Source organism: Schistocerca serialis, chromosome 8, assembly GCF_023864345.2.
Source record: "Schistocerca serialis cubense isolate TAMUIC-IGC-003099 chromosome 8, iqSchSeri2.2, whole genome shotgun sequence".
Taxonomy (NCBI): Eukaryota; Metazoa; Arthropoda; class Insecta; order Orthoptera; family Acrididae; genus Schistocerca; species Schistocerca serialis.
Genome location: NC_064645.1, coordinates 199,828,697 through 199,849,629, shown reverse-complemented (window position 1 = coordinate 199,849,629; position 20,933 = coordinate 199,828,697). Strand labels below are relative to the sequence as shown.

Below are 20,933 nucleotides of genomic sequence, written 5' to 3'. Positions count from 1 at the left end.
AAAAGACTCAGTTAATACAGTTTAAAACAAAACAAGCAAAATTAAATGATATTCAGGTCAATCACAGAAACCAGCTGCTGTGAAATTCCTAGGAATGCAACTAGATAAAAATCTATCATGGGGATCACATATACAGTACCATGCAAATAAATTAAATAGCCTAGCATTTGCAGTGAGAATACTGTACAATGCTATCAGTATGGGCATAAGAAAAGTATTCTATCACAGCTACTTTGAGTCAGCAATAACGTATGGAATTATATTTTGGGGTAACTCAAACCATATGTGTTGAATACTAAAACTTCAGAAAACCATCATTAGAAATGTGTTCAGTGTAGGGTGAAGAAAATCATGTCGCCTACTCCTAACTAAATCTAAGTATATTAAGTGTTCCCTCACTATACATGAATGAGTTGATTATCTTTGTACACAGTAACCCTGATTTATTTGTAGCAAGTCATTTTCAACATGATTACAACACCAGAAATCAAAATAATTTTATGATGCCCACCCACCATTTGAAACTTTATGCTCAAATTCCACATTATATGGGTATGAAAATTTATAATAAAGTGAAAGGAAGAGAACTGCTCAGCATAAATTTAGAAACACTGAAAAGATCCTTATATGAGAAACTAGTGCAGAAATGTTACTATTCAGTAGAAGAATTCATAAATGACAACCTGAAAATTCGAGCAGGAGAGAGAAGTACTTAGGACTGTTAATCTTAAAAGTCTGTTCCTTTTGAATAAAAATTATTAATCCCTTAATTAAGTAATTATTCAGTACTGTATATTATATTACTGGTATTATAAGGAAAACTGTGAACCAGTTTTTGTGTTTTGACGAGTCTCCTGTACTTTAAGTCAATGGCTTGAAATGGTATGTTACAAGACAATAAACTTCTACTTCTACTCTCTCATACTGGGGTGTGAATGACCAGGCATTCCTTTTTAACCTTTTCCAATACAACTCTCTCTCCTCACTGAAAAAGGAATTGTTATTCTGAAAGTTAGGATTGGGCTGTAACATTTACTTTTCTTTGCATCTATTGGCAGTATTAACATATTGCCTCCAGAAGGGTGAGTACTTGCAAGTGTGCACACCATAACTCCCCCCCTCCCCTCCCTGCAAACACACACATTTTAATAAGAGAGAATACACTCCTGGCTGACTGTAGTAGCAAGAAACAGCCATTGTTTGTTGTTCAAAGATCTAAAACATTGTTATCTGAATAACAAATTATGTCACACTGTCAAATATGAAAACATAATGTAGGTATTTGAATTAAGAAAGGATACAGCAGGAAATACTGGGTTATCTCACACAAAATCAAAAAGAAATTAAAAATACCAAGAATATATGTTTGTAATTTTTTCTACAAGAATATAAAATGTGTTATTAAAATAAGTATTTATACAAATTTTTGCAGGAAAGACACCAATCACAAAAGTGGAGGCCCAAAACCGCTGTCCAGCATATCTCGAGACTTCCCTGAGAGAGCTTCTGACATTTTACCCAGTGCTGTGAGTACTGAAATATCAGTATCTCTGATGGTATGGATACTCTGGATGTTTGGCTCGTCTGGAATAGGAAAAAATAGGGTGAAAACAAAAGCAATATTACTTACACCTATGAAATGAAACTATGAGGATACCAGAAAATTCAGGGCCATTTGCTAATATTTAAATGTATGAAATCTGAACAATATCACACCACAGCAGTACCATTTACTGATTATTTATGAAGCCACAGAAGTCATTATTTTGAATCAGTATAAAACATACCAATATATGATCATTAGGATAAGAATGGCACCAAGTGTTGACCTCAGGTATCAGGATGCCACATTTACAGGCTGATGCAAATTTTGTAACATTATTATTTCATTAACCTGATCATTTTAAAGCTCAATTTATATACTGTCATTAATTTGATTACATCTCTGCTCTGGTTGGACAGCTACTAATCGACACTTGAACATAAAACATAAACAATTCTCATTCTGTAACTCAAGAATACCTTTCACAAGAAGTGAAGTCAGCTTTTTGTTAGTATTTATGTAATGAGCACATGTTCATGTTAGTAACATTTCCCATCAAATAATCTTCATGATATAAGCAGCGTTATTATAAAGCATTGCCTACAAACTTATTTTACGACTTTCAATACTAAAAGCTAAAGGCCACGTAAAACTTTATGTTACTATGTGAGAGGAATGAAATCGTACATAATTCAGTCTGTATACACCAGCAAGTTTTTGATTGTAATCCATAAATTTTCTGTTTGTAATAGAGGATGACGTAATCAGTGATTCTTAAAACAATATATAAGCAGTGGCGAATCAGCCATCAGGGGCTCACTTTTCCTACAGTTTTTGAGAGCCAGTTTTTATACAGTTTTGTAACCATATTATGCAATACATGTGTAATTCCGAAAGAGAAACCTGACGTCAATATGCATTTCTTGAAATTTCTCTTGGCTGTACCAAATCATTATCTATACTGTCAAGATCTCAGTATGTTGCAACAAATTTTGGTGGAACAGACACAAATTCATTTACAGCCACTGCACTATCGAAGACTGCCCAGAAATGAAGTCGAGTACCCACTATCAACTGTTAAGCCCAGTTGCATTTCAAGTAGAGTAATGGAAAAATTAGTAGAAACTAAGCTTTAGAAACTTCAGTTTGTGTTCCACAGATATATGGTCCAGTCACATTAATGTATCACCACCTACAATAACCATTCTCACACGACAGATGGCAGCACTAGCTGTGGAGGTACATAAGACTGAATTATGTATGAATTCATTCCTCTCACATTGCAACATAAAGTTTTACATGGCTCTGAGTAGTGGAGGGGATGCAGAAAACAGTGCAGTCTTTGATGCAATGCAGAAACGGAGTGATTTATCTGATGTCCAAAAGAGCATGATCATTGACTTTTGGGCCAATGCTAGAAGCATTTCCAAGATGGCTAAGTCTGTAAACCGTCTGCATGTCACATTGGTTAAAGTACACTGGGCATGGCAAAATGGCACTATCCAAAGCCCACACTGAAGCAATTTTGGTACACCATGAGCCATTGATGACAGGGGTGAAAGATAGCTACATAGATGTGCACAGGCAAATAGATGCGCAACTGTTTAGTAACTGACCACCCAGATGAACCAAGGGGCTGCCAACCATGTATCCTCAACAACTGTTCAGCGAATGTTGCTATGTATGGCTGCCCTGCAGCAGGTGCCTGGTTCACGCACCCAGGCTGACTGCTGTTCATCGGCGACAAAGGCTGAATTCGCACACCAATACTGCAATTGGATGTCCACTGATTGGTGGCAAGTGGCCTTTTCAGATGAATCATATTTTATGCTACACTGGACAGATGGCCATTGGCATGTATGGCATGAAACGTTTGCAAGCAAACATCCTGCAATAGTTTTTGGAAAGGTCCAGGTTGCAGGTACAATGGATCAACACAACTATGCTTATATCCTTGGGGACCATGTTCACATCTACGTGCAGTTTGTTTTTCCTCGGCATGATGGCATCTACCAGTAGGACAATGCAACATGTCAATCAGCTTGCAGTGTTTTGCATCGTTCGAAGCGCACCAGGATGAGTTTACCATTCTCCTCTGTCCACCAGATTCAATGGATTTAAACCCAACTTATAATCTGTGGGACCACCTCAGACTGTTCGTGCCATGGATTCTCAACTGAGGAACTTAGTGCAGCTGGCCATGATACTGGATTCAGCATGGCTCCATGTTCCTGTTGGTACCTTCCAGAACCTCATTGACTCTCTTCACACAGACCTCACAGTGGTCTGCACTGCAAAAGATGGTTATCCAGGCTTCTGGCAGGTGATCACATTAATGAGACTAAACAGTGTATGTAGGGACATGTGAGGCAATACTGAGTCTTGCTTATCTTGGAAGCAAATGAAACCACATGGCTATAGAGACCTTAAGTCTCAAACATCTACGATGTATATATGCAGACTGAAGTGACTATTGAAAGTTTATACCGAGGCCAGGATTTGAATCTGAGCCTCCTGCTTGCTAGGCAGATGCCTGGAATAGCACCTCAGCATTGAACGTAATGGGGGATGCTGCCTGAAAAATCAGGCACAGTTTAGTGTCTCCATACCAAGCGGGCTCAATAAGAAGCGGGCTGAGGCATTAATGGGAATTTGGGTCGAGGAAGGAGGCATGCAAAGGTACTTTTACAGTTGTGCATAGCCACTGTGCCAGAGTGGCATAGTGGTTAGCACATCTGCCTGGTGAACAGGAGGCCAATTTGTCACTACAGTCTGCATATACACAACATAGATCTTTGAGATTTGAAAAGGTCTCTGAACCATGTGGTTCCATTTGATTAAGGCACCTATGACTGAGTTTTAGGCATGTTCCACCATTTTATTTCAAGGAGAAGAAATAAAAACTTCCAAAATTTACAGGCAGCATTATAATTCTGTCAGTGACACCAAAAGATCTGAAAACACAGTTGAAAAGAATGGATAGTTTCTGGAAAAAACATTACACGCTGAACATCAGTAACAGTAAAACAAGGCTAATGGAATGAAGCTGAAATAAATCAGGTGATGCTGAAGAGAATCAAATTAGAAATTGCGACACTAACAGGCTGGCTGTAGCAAGAAAAGAATTTATGAATAAGAGAAATTTGTTAACATCGAAAATAAATTTTGATGAAAGGAAATCTTCTTTGTAGGTATTTGTCTAAAGTGTGGTGTTGCACAGAAATGTAACATGGACAATAAACAATTGAAACAAGAAGAGAACAGAAAATTTTGAATGTGCTACAGAAGAATGTTGAAAATTAGGTGGGTAGACTGAAAAACTAATGAGGAGGTATGGAACTGAATTGGGGAAAAAGAAGGTTACGATGCAACTTGACTAAAAGGGGTTGGTTGGCAGGAAACATCATGAAGCACCATGGAACAATCAGTTTGGTAACGAACGGAAGAGTGTGTGGGCTGCAGCAGAGATGAAGAGGCTTGTGAAGGGCAGAGCAGCATGAAGAACTGCATCAAACGAGTCTTTGAACTGAATACCACAGCAACAGTCATTTGGCTGTGGGTGAAAGGAAGAAAGAATGGCTTCAATTGTTGTTCCCATTAGATGTGAAGTTTGTGCTGTATTTCAACTTTCTGTTGCAAAAGGATCTCCAGATGCTTAAATTAATCCTGAGTTGTGCCTAATTTATGGGCTTACAGTAATGAGTGAAAGAAGAGTTAGACAATGTTGTTAAGACTTTAAAAGTGCCCATGAAGCTCTGCAGGATGAAGAGCAGAGTGACACGCCCAGTATCTAGACTGATGGAATAGTGCAATAAGTGGAGAAGTAAACAAAAAACAGTGTTCTGACTGACAAGTTCTGATTCATGATCTGACCAACGAATTTTCCCTTGTTGGGTGCACCATTATTTACACAATTATGAGGAAAAGCTCAAATGCAGCAAACTGTGTGCAAGATGGGTACTGAAAATGATTAACAACCACCGCAATGTCATGGTACAGATGGAATAGTGTGATGCAGATGAAATACAGGAGACAGTGATGCCTGAAGGCATATGGCTGATGACACACCCAACCTGTTAACTGCTACCACTGCCAGTGGATAGCAAATGAACTTGGTGTGGACACACTTCAAATAGGTAGGCTCAATGTTCTACCAGCGGTGAAACGTTTGGTGACAGAGTGCAGCGAATGCTGTATATCAAGTCCTCCATCAGGTAACTGCTGGCCATGATCATCTGGGTCCAAGGTTAACACTGCCAGGCTGCCCACCAAAGCTAGTGAAGACTTCACATAGTCAACACTAGCTTTAGTAATAGCAGTCGTTCCAGCCTGCAGGGATGCAGCAACAGCACCAGCTTATCACTACTGCAGTATGTGTCAGAGGGCAGCCCCACGGCAGGGTATGTTGCTTTCTGGCGTGACTGCTTCGAGTGACAAAATACAAAGACACATTGGATCAACACCAGGCTGCATCCACCAGAGTAGGGCACGCACCTGTATTTGCTCCATCTTGGTGATAATATAGAGTTTTCACTATAATCTGTCAGTCTTGCTTCAGGTGACATGGAATCCTGACCCTCACTTGCTGAGTAAACACGAAATGCCTGAGTGGAAGCAACTACGCTATCCTGACAAACTGAAGCAAAACTCTCTCTCTCTCTCTCTCTCTCTCTCTCTCTCTCTCTCTCTCCTCCAAACGAGAGACTGTGGAATTGGTCCATTATAAAAAAGTTTGAAGAATGTCCCAATATTACGAAAGAAAAGTTGCTACGCACCATATAGCGGAGATGTTAAGTCACAGATAGGCGCAACAATGTGGCAATGTGGTTTCAGTTGCCTGAGACGGGCATGCGTGCGTGTGTGTGTGTGTGTGTGTGTGTGTGTGTGTGTGTGTGTGTGTGTGTGTGTGTGTGTGTGTTTTGTCTATTGTTGACAAAGACCAACGGCTGAAAGCGTTAACGGTGAGAGTCATTTTTTTTTTTGTGCCTATCTGCGACTTGGCATCTCAGCTATATGGTGAGTAGAAACTTTCCTTTTAATAATATTGTTACATTTCATCCTGGATTTTCCATTGTCTGATTTGAAGAATGTCCATTGGATGATCACTATTAGACCATTATTGACAAGATGGATAGGATTCATTTTATCACATTGCACTGGCGATAAGATTTGGAGATATCCTACACCAACAAGCATCGAAAGAACAGTCAATGAAATGGTAACATTTAACTTTGGAAAGAAAAAGTAATTGAGCATCCTCCTTATTTGAGTGAAAAATTATGGCTACCACTTTTTGGAATGAGAATGGCATTCATTTGCTTGATTTCATGGAATCTGTGTCAACAATTACACCTAACACATACCAAGAAATGTACACCAAACTGATATGTGTCATCCAACATTAATGGTGTGGAAACTGATGTCTGGGATAGTAGTACTCCATGACAAAGTTCATCCACACAGATGCCCAAACAATGGAAAAGGGCCATCATTTCTGGGTTGGGAACCTCTCAACCATCCACCTCACTGTTCTCACTTCACAAGTATTATTTTTACTTGCAAAAATTTAGTGCTACATTACAAAAAAATGCTTAACAGCAATTATAATAGTAACAGTAACAACAGTAAAATAGATTTGTAAGAAGTCAGAACCACCAATAAAAGTTTTTTTCTATTGGAGATTTTATGTATTTTATTTCTATGACTGAATGTTGCTCATGTTTTGAATTAGCCACATACTAGTATATAAAGATAGGAAACCTACTTACCAGGCTATCACAGACTCATACATAATAATATACTAAGTAACCAATAAAGCAATGACTGAGGGGAAAATACTTACTCTGGTGCAATAACTTCATTAAATATTCGGCACTTTGGTCCTTTGTCAAGTGCATCTAGTTCATCCATATCTTCTTCTGTCAGTTCAAAATCAAAAACCTGAAAAATTCCTGAGCGGTAATTTTATTGTGTTATAACTAAGTGACGTGTTTTCATTCAAATGATTTATCAATTAAAAAAAAAAAGATCTTGGAAACTGTATATAGATGTGTGCAGGAGTTTGGAGGCGGAAAAGGGGAAGCTATGCCAAAATACAGGTACACTAGTAAGAATTGCAGTAAAGACACAACTGCAAAACATGGGGGATGTGACATTTGTTTAGAGCTACACAATAATGTGGAAAGGGATGGAAAATTACTAAGATAGAATCTGGATAAGCTGCAAAAACCAGAGGTGGTCAAGAATTTCAAAGGGAGTATTAGGCAATGAGTGCCTGCAACAGGAGAAAGATATGTGGAAAAAGTAAAGCCAAAAATTTATTTATTAGTTTACATGTTATTCCTATTTATGCTGTCCATATGTTACACATATGGAGTGAAAAAACCACTCATTGTGTAAAAGTGGTGCAGCATTAAACAGGCACTATGAAATGATATATCACATTACTGATCAGATCTGGAATTTGCATTCTTTTATAGAGCACACACGTCATCACAAAATCTAAGGAAATTCTAGTTCCCAACATTTTTCTTTAATACAAAAGTATTTTTTAAGTATTAGCCCTTGTTATTGGATACAGTATGAAAACTATTGGCATATTAAGATTCTCAGAATGAAATTTTCACTCTGCACCTGAGTGTGCACTGATATGAAACTTTCTGGCAGGTTAAAACTGTGTGCCAGACAGAGACCCAAACTCAGGACCTTTGCCTTTCGTGGGCAGATGCTCTGGTGTTTATGTTGTGTCATGTGATTATAAACAAAGCAGTAAATTTATATGAACACCAATGAAATACAACCCCATTCAAGAAAACTGTGGCACTGGACAAAAATTTACATTAAAAATTAATATAAATGAAATACATTAACAAACAAACAATGTCATTTAATGTGTTATCTGGCTGATGAATTTTCTCGTGTAAGGTGCACCATTATTTATGTGAATATCAGGAAAAGAACAGACATAGAAAACTCTGTGCTTGGCGGGTACTGAAAACAGTTACCAACCAACATAATATCATGGTATAGTCATAACATCATGAAGCAGAGAAATTATGGGACACAGTGATACACATTCTCTCTGAAGGTACATGGCTGATGACACACCTGACCTTCTAACTGCCCTATCACTATGAAAATGTGTGATAAGACTCCTGTAATGAGACACTGATGCACCATTTTGTCAATCAGCCATGTGTGCCACTGCCAGCAGCAGACAGCAAAACAACATAGTGTGGGGATGCTACAAACAGCCAGGTTCAATGGCCTACCTGCAGTGAAGAGTTCAGTGACAGAGCTCATCAGGACCTCTGTGTCAAACCAGACAGACTCTGCCAGGTACCTGCTGGCTATACTAATGAATAGTATCATTTGCTGTTCGCTGTGAGCTCTGGTGTTACTTCACATGAATGAAATTCTCTTTAGCCATATCTCAACATCAATTTGAGTCCTACCCCCATCTACAGAATATTTACCCCCTTTGTAGAAGTAACTCCCTGTTGAACCACAAACATACACAATGTAGTTAGGCTTGGAAAGATTAAATTATGCTTCAGTTAGCAGAATCCAATGTGAGAATAGAAGATGATGATGGGCATAATGACAGTGTTATGTCTGTGAAGTACATAGTTTTTTAAGTTGTTTACAGGAATATGTGGTTGGAATTTCAAAAGATTTTTACTCTTTTTGAGCTATATACTTTAAATACTGCAATTTTCATACTGTTGTTGAAACAGGATAAACAGATATCACTTTATATGAATGGGTAGTATCTGTTCCCTTGGACATGTGTGAAAGAACAGACACCACACAGAATAAACAGCTGTGATACATATTATGTAAACTGAAGGTGGAGGAGGGAGAAAGGAAAGGAAAGGAAAGGAAAGGAAAGGAAAGGAAAGGAAAGGAAAGAAACTATTGATGTCAGCTGCATCAGAATTTTGTGAGGAATCAGCAGTGATGAGTGAAAATGAGTGCCAGACTCACTTTGAATCTGGGATCTCTTGCTTACTAGGCAGTTGTGTTAAGCACTGCAGCTCCCAGACAAAAGTGTTTATTACAACTGCACAACTATTTTGGCATGCATCCGGCTAACCAACATTCCCAACTACTGCCACCTATCCACAGTCCCTGCCCATGTCCGCCATGCTCACAATTTTCAGTTTCCTGCAAGAATATAAGTGTGTATCAGCAGAGAATGTGGTGGCTTCATTCCTATTGAGGTGAATCAATTGTATGAATATGTGGTGTCTGTTGTCTCAGACACATCCATAAAAACAGACACCATGTGGAATTCACAGCTGTCATACATATTATTGTAATACAATTGTGCTAAATCCAAAAAAGATCGCAGTATCAGTTGTGTTACTATTATATGTAATATTTACTTTTTTATTGAGTGAGGTGGCGCAGTGGTTATCACACTGGACTCACATTCACATTCACAGCTGTCATACATATTATGTAAACCGAAGGTGAGGGGAAGAAAGGAAAGGAAAAGGAAGGAAGGAAATATTGTTGTCAGCTGCATTGGGACTTTACATGGAATCAGTGGTGATGAGTGAAAATGTTTACCAGACTGGGATTTAAATGCACGATCTCCTGCTTACTAGACAGTTGTGTTAACCTTTGCAGAATCTGGACATCTCACTTACCTGCATAGTAAATGAGAAGGAGGAGACTAGTGTGATTTAGGAACGTAATGGAAAAATTCAGGATGGCTGGACATGGGTTTGAACTGTTGTCCTCCCAAATGTGAGTCCAGTGTGATAACCACTGCGCCACCTCACTCAATAAAAAAGTAAATATTACATATAATAGTAACACAACTGATACTGCGATCTTTTTTGGATTTAGCACAATTGTATTACAATAAGACATACTGTCATGTAGTAGAAATTGACATTTGATACCGGATGTATTCACATCTTTGAAATGAAATTATGACAAATTTACAGCACCTTGATGCCTATGTGACAGACTACAAACTCAGAGGTCTAGGATTCTATCCTCGCTCACAACTCTGGGATTCTATTCTCACTGGCCGCTGTGGCTGAGTGGTTCTAGGCATTTCAGTCCAGAATCGCACTGCTGCTACGGTCGCAGGTTCGAATCCTGCCTCGGGCATGGATGTGTGTGATGTCCTTAGGTTAGTTAGGTTTAAGTAGTTCTAAGTCTAGGGGACTGACAACCTCAGATGTTAAGTCCCATAGTGCTTAGAGCCATTGGAACCATTCTATTCTCAGTATTGGAAATTTATCCTTGTAATTACAGTGACGTTCTCCTTTGGCAACACTCTACAAGAGAAAAATTTTGATGTATTATGGTTTTAATTCCATGTCAAACTGCAGCCCTACTAGCATGACCTGAGTAAGCCATTTCTCATGATGGAGGAAGATCTCAAGTAGGATCATTGTATGGTGATAAAACTGATCTTAAGAGGGATGGTAATTTTTAAATAGCTGATGGCTCTCCACACCATGACACCAGGAGTAATCAACAGTGTCTCTCCATAACATTGGAAGAATGGAACCACTACCCAACTCACCACCACACTAACTGATGATGATGGTGATGGGAGGTGGCTTACAAAACACTCGTTCGACCTTTACTTGAGTATTGCTCATCAGTGTGGGGTCCAGGTCGGGTTGACAGAGGAGATAGAGAAGACCCAAAGAAGAGTGGTGCGTTTCGTCACAGGATTATTTCGTAACCGTGATAGCGTTACGGAGATGTTTAGCAAACTCAAGTGGCAGACTCTGCAAGAGAGGCGCTCTGCATCGCGGTGTAGCTTGCTCGCCAGGTTTCGAGAGGGTGTGTTTGTGGATGAGGTATTGAATATATTGCTACAAGAATGTTGAAGATTAGATGGGCTGTTCAAATAACAAATAAGTACAGAATCAAATCGGGGATAAAAGACATTATGGAACAACTTGACTAAAACAAGGGATCAGCTGATAGGACACATCCTGATGTATCAAGGAATTATCAAATTGTCAATGGAAGGAAGTGTGGTGGGTAAAAATAGTATAGAAGACAAAGGCTTGAATACAATAAGCAGGTTCAAATAAATATAGGTTGCAGTAGTTATGCAGAGATGAAGAGGCATAGTTAGACTAGCATGAAGAGCTGCATTAATCTTCAGACAAAAGACCACCATCAAATCATCATCATCATCATCATCAACAACAACAACAACAATCACCACCACCACCACCACCATTTGAAAGAATTCTGCATCAACACAGAGTTAGTGCAGCTTACAGAACAGTCAGTGAATGAAAACCCCTGACAGTTGCAGTGGGCTTGACATGGCTGCTTCACATGTCTATTGCCGCCAGTTCTGTACGTGTCTATGCCAATGCCTCACTGTTGTCACAGCTCTATAGACAATTATAGTTTTTGCCTGCAGACACTAGCACTTTCCAGTTGAAAGCTGGTAACAGTACTCTCAGGGATCATCTCTTCAACTACTGTACTATAGCTGTTCGAAATTATATACAGATTAAATAGAAACCTTAGGTGCTGAAGAAGTTAATGTGAGCACTTTTGTCTGGGCAACCTAAACACACACAGCCCCCCCTCCCCCCCCCCCCCCCCTCTCTCTCTCTCTCTCTCTCTCTCTCTCTCTCACACACACACACACACACACACGCACACACACACACACACACACACACACAGCCTGTCTGCTTCCGCTGACAAACATGGTATAACTTACATCAAAGTTCTGTTTGATGCGGTCAGGGTTGACACTTTTTGGGATGACCACAATTCCTCGCTGCATGATGTGCCGCAGCAATACTTGTGCAGCCGTCTTCTTGTACTTCTCTGCAATACGTGACACTACCGGGTCACTCATCGGACTGACACTTACTAATCTGAAAATGGAGGCATAGGAAAGACATTCAGCCATTAATTTCATTTGACTCTAAAATATTTTATTTCTTACAGTAAAGCTAATATGGCAGCAAAGTGTTATCAAGGTGTATGGAGGTGGGAGCTGAATGTTCACTGGACACATACAGATAACTCAAAAGGCAGAGAATAATGATGTTTCAGTTACTTAGTTCTTTTTCTCTATCCACCTCTCCCTGACTAAATCACAGCTGGTAAAGTCTTTTCTCAGTTTTTATGAAAACACGTTGACAATTTTTTGGAACCCTGTGTTCCATACAATGTCATCAATTAGTAAAAAGTAATAATAAAATTTAACTACAAGTGTGTAACATCACTTTGCAATATTAGTGGCAGTGCTATGTTACTCTTTGTTCCCAAATCTCTTTATTGATTATTATTCCCCAATCAGCTAACCATAATTACTAGATTCATTTAATTTTTTGATTAAGTCAAATAATGATTTATGTGTTCTGTAAGATGTGGATTATGATATGGACAACAAAGATTTTAACTGACAACAATTAATTATGAACCACAAAAGTATTATTCATTGTTGCAATTCTTCTTTCTCCAAAAAATTTAGGTTTCACCATTCATTTAGAAAAAAGCCTATATGCCTCAATAAGTGACGGATTTATTCATACTGAAAGTTGAGGTGTACTGTAAAAATGATGAAAATGAATAAACTGACATAATCTTGGCAGGTGCAGTATCGTCCCTGTTAATTGAAACGCACATCTCATCAGGTCTGCACCTTATTAGGTTTAAATCAAGCAATGTATGATGTATTAAAATGACACATTTATCTTTGCAAAGTACATGAAAGAGCATTTGTTAAGACTAAGTGAGGTGTTAAGCAGTTGCAATCAATGCACCTAACACTCAGTACAGATAAGTGTCACTTTGTGCTAGAAGTAGTACATTATTTAATGATAGTGATTAGTTGAGAGGAAGTCAGGATGGATCCCCGGTTACTAAAAGCCACATAGCATTTTTCAACATCATATACAGAGGAAGAGTTGCAATCTTTTTCAGGTCTAGCAAATTAGCATCGAAAATTTGTATGAAAATTTGCAAAGATAACACGGTCACTCATTCACCTATTGAAGAAAGGAGTGAAGAAGTTTCACTGGCCATCAGAGTGTGAAGATGTGTCCCATTGATTGAAAGAATTGTTAAAAATGAACAGGTATTGGTTTTCCTGAATTTTGAACAGGAATTTGTGTTGTCATGTGATGCAAGCAGTTGTGCTTGGCTGTGTGTTGTGTCAAGAAATAGATGGAACAGAGCATTCAGTAGCCTATATCACATGTCACTTGAACAGCACAGGAAGGGATAATTCTACAATGGAGGAGATGATGATCCTTATGTGTGGCATAACATACTTTCAGTGTTATTTATATGGAAGGCAATTTAAATTGATAGCAGATCATGCAGCCTTGAAGTGGCTATAAGTTTAAAAGATCCATCATGTGGGTTAACACATTGGGCACTAAAACTGAGTGAATTTTATTCTTTGGTAACTTATTAACCAGGCAAATCTCATAGGAACATGGATGGCCTGAGTCTGAAGGTTAATCCATTACAACAGTAGGATCCACTGTTGCAGGGTGGCAGAAGGTGCAAGCAGCTGACAAGAACTGTAAACCATTTGGAACACAACCACAATTCATTGTTCTCAATTAAGTCTTATGTAACCTCATGTTGTGGGACCAGCTACACTGCAGGATGGAGTTTTGAAACACACACTCATGTGTTAGGAGGCCACTGGGGTTGAAGAACAATGGAACGGTGCATAGCCAAACAATATTGATGGCAAACATGTGAGCAGGATGTAGAACAGTATGTAAAGACCTGTGTACTATGTGCTCAATAAGCTGAATTGAGTCATCAGTGTATTCTGCTGCAGAGACTACCCGAAGCCAGAGATGCTCAAATGGTTGGATGTCTTAGCTGAAATGCCAGTAGGAAATCTATTTACACTAATGATAATAGATCACTTTTAATGTTACCTAGAAGTGATAGCTGTTCCAAATCGGTGAGTGGCTTAATCCAAGGAGATAATTGGTTATTGAAGTTTGGAGCTTCACATATGCTGATTACGGGCCAAGGTACCATCTTCATGATGACATCCACGCAGTAATTTTGTTGTTTTTATGAACTTAAAAATTAAGAACAAGCACATTACACTCGCAAGCAAATGGGAGAATGAAAGAGTTCACCAGAGAGTAGGGAAGATGTTGACCCATTATGTCAACAGCCATCCTAATGATTAGGACACACTGATACCTTATGTTGTGGCAGCATAAAATTTGAAGGTTCATGGCCATGTGGAGTGGATGCGCAGTCCGAAGCGCCATGTCACACATTGCATGGCCTCTCTTGCTAGGGGCATAGGTGTGTTTGTGTTGCTCTTAGGATAAGTTAGTTAAGTTAGATTACGTAGTGTCTAGGGACCGATGACCTCAGCAGTTTGGTTCCTTAGGAATTCACACACATTTGAACATTTTGAAGGTTCATGAGGGTACAGGTCTATCACTGTATGGACAGAAGATGCCATCGTCATCATCATCTGAAATAGTGAAGCCCAGAGTTGCGAGAAATAGGGAATCAGTACAGAATTTCATTAAAACATTGCAGGTGGTTTGGAGTCAAAGGATTTGGAATGACAAGAGTGAATGAGGCAACAGAATGCTAAGATACCTAAATATTGTACAGGACAGTGATTGATGATGAGCCCTTGCACCATGAATGGAAAGATGAAAAAAGTGTTAGTCATTACCACAGTCCAAACCAAGTGGCTGAGTACCAGAGTCAGTCCAAAAAAAAGGGTGGAGGGGATAAGAAAGGAAAGATGGCACAGCAAGTTGAACAAACCACTCCTGTGCAATCGACACTTATGCTCCCATGTGCATAAAGATCTAGAGTCAGGCAAACACACACACACACACACACACACACACACACACACACACACAGAGAGAGAGAGAGAGAGAGAGAGAGAGAGAGAAACTAGACAAGGAAGGAAGAAAGATTATGATTTAATATCTCGTCAATAACGAGATCATCAGAGACGAGTACATGCCCGGATTGTGTAATGTGAGTCCAGTGTGCTAAGACTGTGCTGCCTCACTTGATGAGAACTACAGAAATTAAAACTGGGAACAATGGAGACATTCAAGAACAGAGGAGAAATAGAATCAGAGGATGGTGTAAGGCTGAATGAATAGATGTGGGATCTGCATCCTTATAGCCAATCACTGGAAAACACATGTTAATTGTCAGTTACTGAGCAGGGAAGAATAAGCACTGAAATTCTTGCTTTGCTTATAGCTATCCTGTACTGCCAGTGTAACTAATTCTTGGAAAATTTAGAATGAATTGGCGAGGAGACCGAGACAGATGTACCTGCACTCCTACCTGCTATAGGCTTCCTAAAATACATTAACACAACCAACAAGGATGCCTCATTGTGGCTCGATACTGCACCCCCACAGACAAAATCTCTGCCTTTGTGGATCAACACCTTAAGCCTATTACCCATAATCTATCCTCCTATACAAAAGACACTAACTGTGCTGACTCTCCACAATTCGTATCACTTTACCAGCACGTGACCTGCTTGTCATCAGCCTATTACCCATAATCTATCCTCCTATACAAAAGACACTAACTATGCTGACTCTCTACAATTCCTATCACTTTACCAGCACGTGACCTGCTTGTCATTGTTAATGTCAGCAGAGGTGTACAAACTTGCTAGTACCTTGGGCTGCAAGCTACTCACTATGCCTACAAAGGGGCCATGGAGGGGGGAGAGATTATGGACACTTACATAATTAGTTCATATTTGTTACACAAATATTCATTTTATTCAACAAATATATTTAGAACAATGTATTTTTACATAAATAACAATGTATTTTTATAGAAATTCTATCTACCTTCTGGTAGGGAATAAAAGACAGAAAAAAATAAGTAAATGAATGAACAGTGAGGGGTGGGCCACCATAATATCAATGGCAAGCTATGGTGTGCACCCCTGCTCCAAAGTAAGATCCGACATGCCAGTGCACTTGCTGCCACTGAACATCACATCTCCAAATGTTCATTTGACAACAACCTCCAACTCCCTACCTGGTAATCATGACCAACTACAGATTCACCCGCAAATAATTCTCCTTTGAAGCACCTACAAACAAATCTGCAATATGGTCATCTCAAAGGGCATCTACATGAAAACCATTCCATAACTGCAGCTCTATTGCTGAAACAGAGTACAGTATGGTAATTAAAATAATATGAAATAGGTGAGGCAACAGGTATATGGGAAGTAAGAATACACTATAACATGCATTAGAATTAACTGTGATACAGCTTTCTGCAAATTTGAGTGACAAGAAGCAAATATGAAAACTTGTAGTGCCCCCAGAATTTTACGAAAGTCTGGAGACTCTTGTGTTCCAGCCGTTTTGAACACGTGTTATTTTAAAGCAGGGAATAAGGATGAGCATGGGATACTGCACCCATATATTGTTTGTGCAGGCGAAACTGGAAGGGAGATAATTTGTCAGCACTGGCAAGTGTTCAGCGCGACCTGCCGAGAATAAGCAAATACGGCCCGGAAACTCCGTGGCCAGCTGCAAAGAGTAATGTAGCATTGTATTGTTAAAAAACAAATGGATAGACTTGAAATAGTGACTGTTTATTAGACATTGAACTGCTGTTGAGTGTACGTGGACTGGACGTGGATAGTCAGCCACGATAAAAGCTTATGTATTAATTGTGTTCAAAAATGTGTAATTAACTGATTCTGGGTGCCCGGTAATGTGTGGCCTTTCTTAAAGTTTAGTTGTTTTTTTTTTTGTACAAAGTGGAAATAAATATGTTCTGGTGCACTGAATGATATTCCAAGAGTAGCGTATTTTTTAAATAAGAAAAGAGAGCACAAGAGAGTGAAAATTTCCCCTTCCTAGCAGTGAAACCTTCGGAGAAGCGTCCGGTGCTAGCAGAAGACATCGGCGCTGCAAGACAGCAGAACCAGCATTCTTCAACAAGTAAGTCCATGAAAACGCTTAAGCTGTATAGAGAGAGCTTGACATTACACCGGGCCTCTGCAAGAATGTGGCGACCGTAAAGAAAGGACCTGAGAAAACAGGGGAAATATTAAAGAAGCTTTTTTTTTTTTTTTTTTTTTTTAAGCAAGAAAGAAAGAAAAAAAAGCAGTTGGGAGTTGCCATAGCAAAATGGTGAAATGATTAAGGGAATCAAGAAAATTGCACTACGCTGCAGTTAGTCTCAAATTGCCGCCGCCGCCGTCTACAAACGCTGACGCCGCTGCACACCAACGCCGACGCCACATCACACCAACGCTGACGAAGCCATCCACAAAAGCCGACGCCGTCGTCCACCTACACTGACGCCGCCGTCCATCAACACTGACGCCGCAATACACCGGTGTCAACGCTGCCTTCCATCGATGCAGGGTGAGCTACCACTGACCTTTGATTGTTTGTGAAGTGTGGGTGGTGTGGAAATAAGTGAGTGTACTTTTAATGATAACTAGACTAAAGGCAAAACAAAACACAATGGAAAAAGAACATCAATCCGTAGAGTCTGTGGGGACTATGGGAATTGAAAAACAGGGGCCAGATTTAGGGGAATTAATGAGGTTTATCAAAGTGCAGTTTGAATCACAGAACACAAAACGGAACGAACTGAAGGCAGAATTAAACTCTTTAAGTTAGATTTGCAAAATACAAAACTAGAGGCTCAAGTTAATATCCTAAGTAATCCGATGCAAGAATTGAAAAAAAGAATTGAAAAAAGAATTGTCCGATTCCCTGAGTCAACAGACAAATATTTTATTTAAGGATTTAGAACAAAGAAATGAAGCTTACCTAAAAGGGTTAGTTCAAAAATTAGAATATGACATAGACTATAAACGTAGTAATTTGGAAACACAATTTAATGAAAAATCCGACTCTTTGAAAAATGTACGTAATGTTACATTTGATGTGATCAGATGAGAATAAACTATGCTAAAAACCAATGTCCAGAAACAAGATAAGTTGCTCCCCCTAGTACAGGCGCAAATTTCGGGGTAAAATCACGGGTGGAAACTGTAGAACAGAACATCAAAGAAAAGGTAATGACTGCAGAGCTTATACATTTGAATGGCTTAGAAGAACAAGCAGAAGAATTAATAGGACGAAAGGTTGAAGAGAAATTAAGTGTTGATATTTCTTCGCGTATAGTAATTTCTGATTTGGATAACACCAAGAAAGACTTAGAAACTTTGAGGAAAGAATTCAAGCTTATGCAGGAGAAACTAGAGAAAGGCACAGTTTCCCAAAATATTATATTAAATAAGGACATGATAACTGATTTGCAATGGGGATCAAATTCAGGCTTGTCAAGACAGTTTACTAAATTCAAACCAGACAGGGAGGTACACCCCACCCATTTCTTAAAACGGTTTAACCAAGCCATACCTAAAAGTTGGGAGGATGCTAAGAAATTAGAGTTTGCGGTATGTTATTTGGAGGGTGAAGCTTCAGAATGGGGCACAGTAAATATTGAAAACTTCACATCCTGGGAAGATTTTCAGAGAAAGTTTAAGGAAAAATATTGGTCTTCAAGTGCACAAGAGAAGTTGATCTCAGATTTGTGGGATCCTAAATACTATAGTAATGCCTAGGGTACAATGCGCAAGTATTTTGACTGGCATTTGACAAGGGCAAAATATTTAGATCGACCAATGGAAGAAGAGGGATTAGTTAGAATTTTAATAAGATATCTACCTCCTTATGCTAGAAAAGATATTCTATGCAGTGGGTGGAAAACGGTGGAGGAACTGTTATCCTTTGTAGATGCACTCAATGCAATCGATAAAGACAGGAACAAGAACTAGCATGCGCAAGAAAATCCGAATTTTAGAAGGAATAATATGAATCATAATAATCAGTCAAAGCATTATGAATCCAATCTTGCCCGAGTCCACCGACCTAGCAAGAATGTAAATAGAGGGGGTTGCTCACAAGGACCATTAACATCCAACCTCAGTCCGGTAACTACGCAGGAATTCGTGCCCAATAACAGCTGTGGAACAGGGAGTAACGCAGTTCCAACGTTTGGAAATTGTCCCATGGTTGCTACCCATGAGGAAAACGTGGAGCGATCTGGATCCAGGGCCGGGGCCCAGGTCATTGAAATACACTGAGAGGCCTAAATAATGGGGTACAGGTTTTCTTTATGCATAAAGTACCTACCAAGGAGTGGCTACTGCTGGAGAAAACGAACAAAATAACTACGCCACCACAACCTATTATAACAGGAGAGATAGAAAACCACAAAGGAGACATATTCATTGATTCTGGTAGTGAAGTATCACTTATTTCTAAGGAATGCTTTAATACATTAAAAACTAAAAGTAATTTACTTGTTTTACCAGTAACTGGGGTATACGTAGTTGGTATAACTGGAAAGAAGAGTAAGGTTGTTAAATACGAAACCTTAGCACACAGCCGTATAAGTGATATGATGTTTCGACAACCTTTGCTGGTAGTGGAAGACATAAATAGAAACATATTGTTTAGTTTAGACTGGTTAACCGATTTTAATGTTATACTAAATTTCGACAAGAACTGTATTTATGTGGGGGGACCCGAGAATAAACATTGCATTAAGTTTGTGATGGACAGTGATGTGTATAAACAAACATCTGAACACCAAAGATTACAATTAACCGCGTCAGCTCAGTTGTCTCCAGAGATAGAGTTAACTAATACTGCATGTCAACAAGATGACTTTCACAAAAAGGTAAGTGAATCTGAAGTGTTTAATATTGAACAGCAAACGGATTTAGTGAGAATTTTGTCTAAATACCATTCAGTATTTTCAGAGAATCTGGGTACCATTAGCGATTATGTTTGCAAATTTAAGATTAAGGACGAGACTCCATTTTTTTGCAAACCATACCCTATACCTATAAGTCTTAAAAAAGTGATTAGGGAGGAGATTAATAAAATGATTGATCAAGATATAATAGAAAGGAGTATGAGTGTCTATGATAATCCCTTAGTAGTAGTGAAAAAAGCTATAGGTGGAGTGAGACTGGTGCTAGATGCATGCACTCTCAGCTGTCATATTGAAACCGAAAGAGATCGTCCGGTTAATATAGATGAATTATTAACTAAATTTAAGGATACCCAGTATTTTGATCTGATGGCTGGGTACTGAAAATCCGGTTACATCTCAATTCAAAAAAGTGTACTGGGCTCGAGCGCATGTGCTAAGTAATGTCAGTTGCACATCTCAAGAGAAATGGTATAGTAAGCTTAAGCTAAAGGAACAAGGGGGGACGAAGTGTATATCCACCTGTGTTCATAGCTATAGTAGTACAAAGTAATATGAATGGAGAGAAAAAGAAATAGATATTAAGCCAGAGGTATCGAGTCAAATAAGTTTCTGATGAATAATAGGATTGTGC

General features: G+C 39.0%; 1 protein-coding gene across 1 annotated transcript in view; it reads right to left on the bottom strand.

Moving 5' to 3' along the window:
* Positions 1–1,343: 1,343 nt before the first annotated feature.
* Positions 1,344–20,933, bottom strand: part of LOC126416414 (1,5-anhydro-D-fructose reductase-like) — a 121,332-nt gene continuing 101,742 nt past the window's right edge. Inside the window, exons 6-8 of the mRNA XM_050084132.1 lie at positions 12,264–12,423; positions 7,386–7,483; positions 1,344–1,584 (exon numbers count right to left, since the gene is read on the bottom strand). Of these exons, the coding sequence (XP_049940089.1) occupies positions 1,542–1,584; positions 7,386–7,483; positions 12,264–12,423 (301 nt within the window). The 3' untranslated portion in view covers positions 1,344–1,541. The remainder of the gene's footprint in view (positions 1,585–7,385; positions 7,484–12,263; positions 12,424–20,933) is intronic.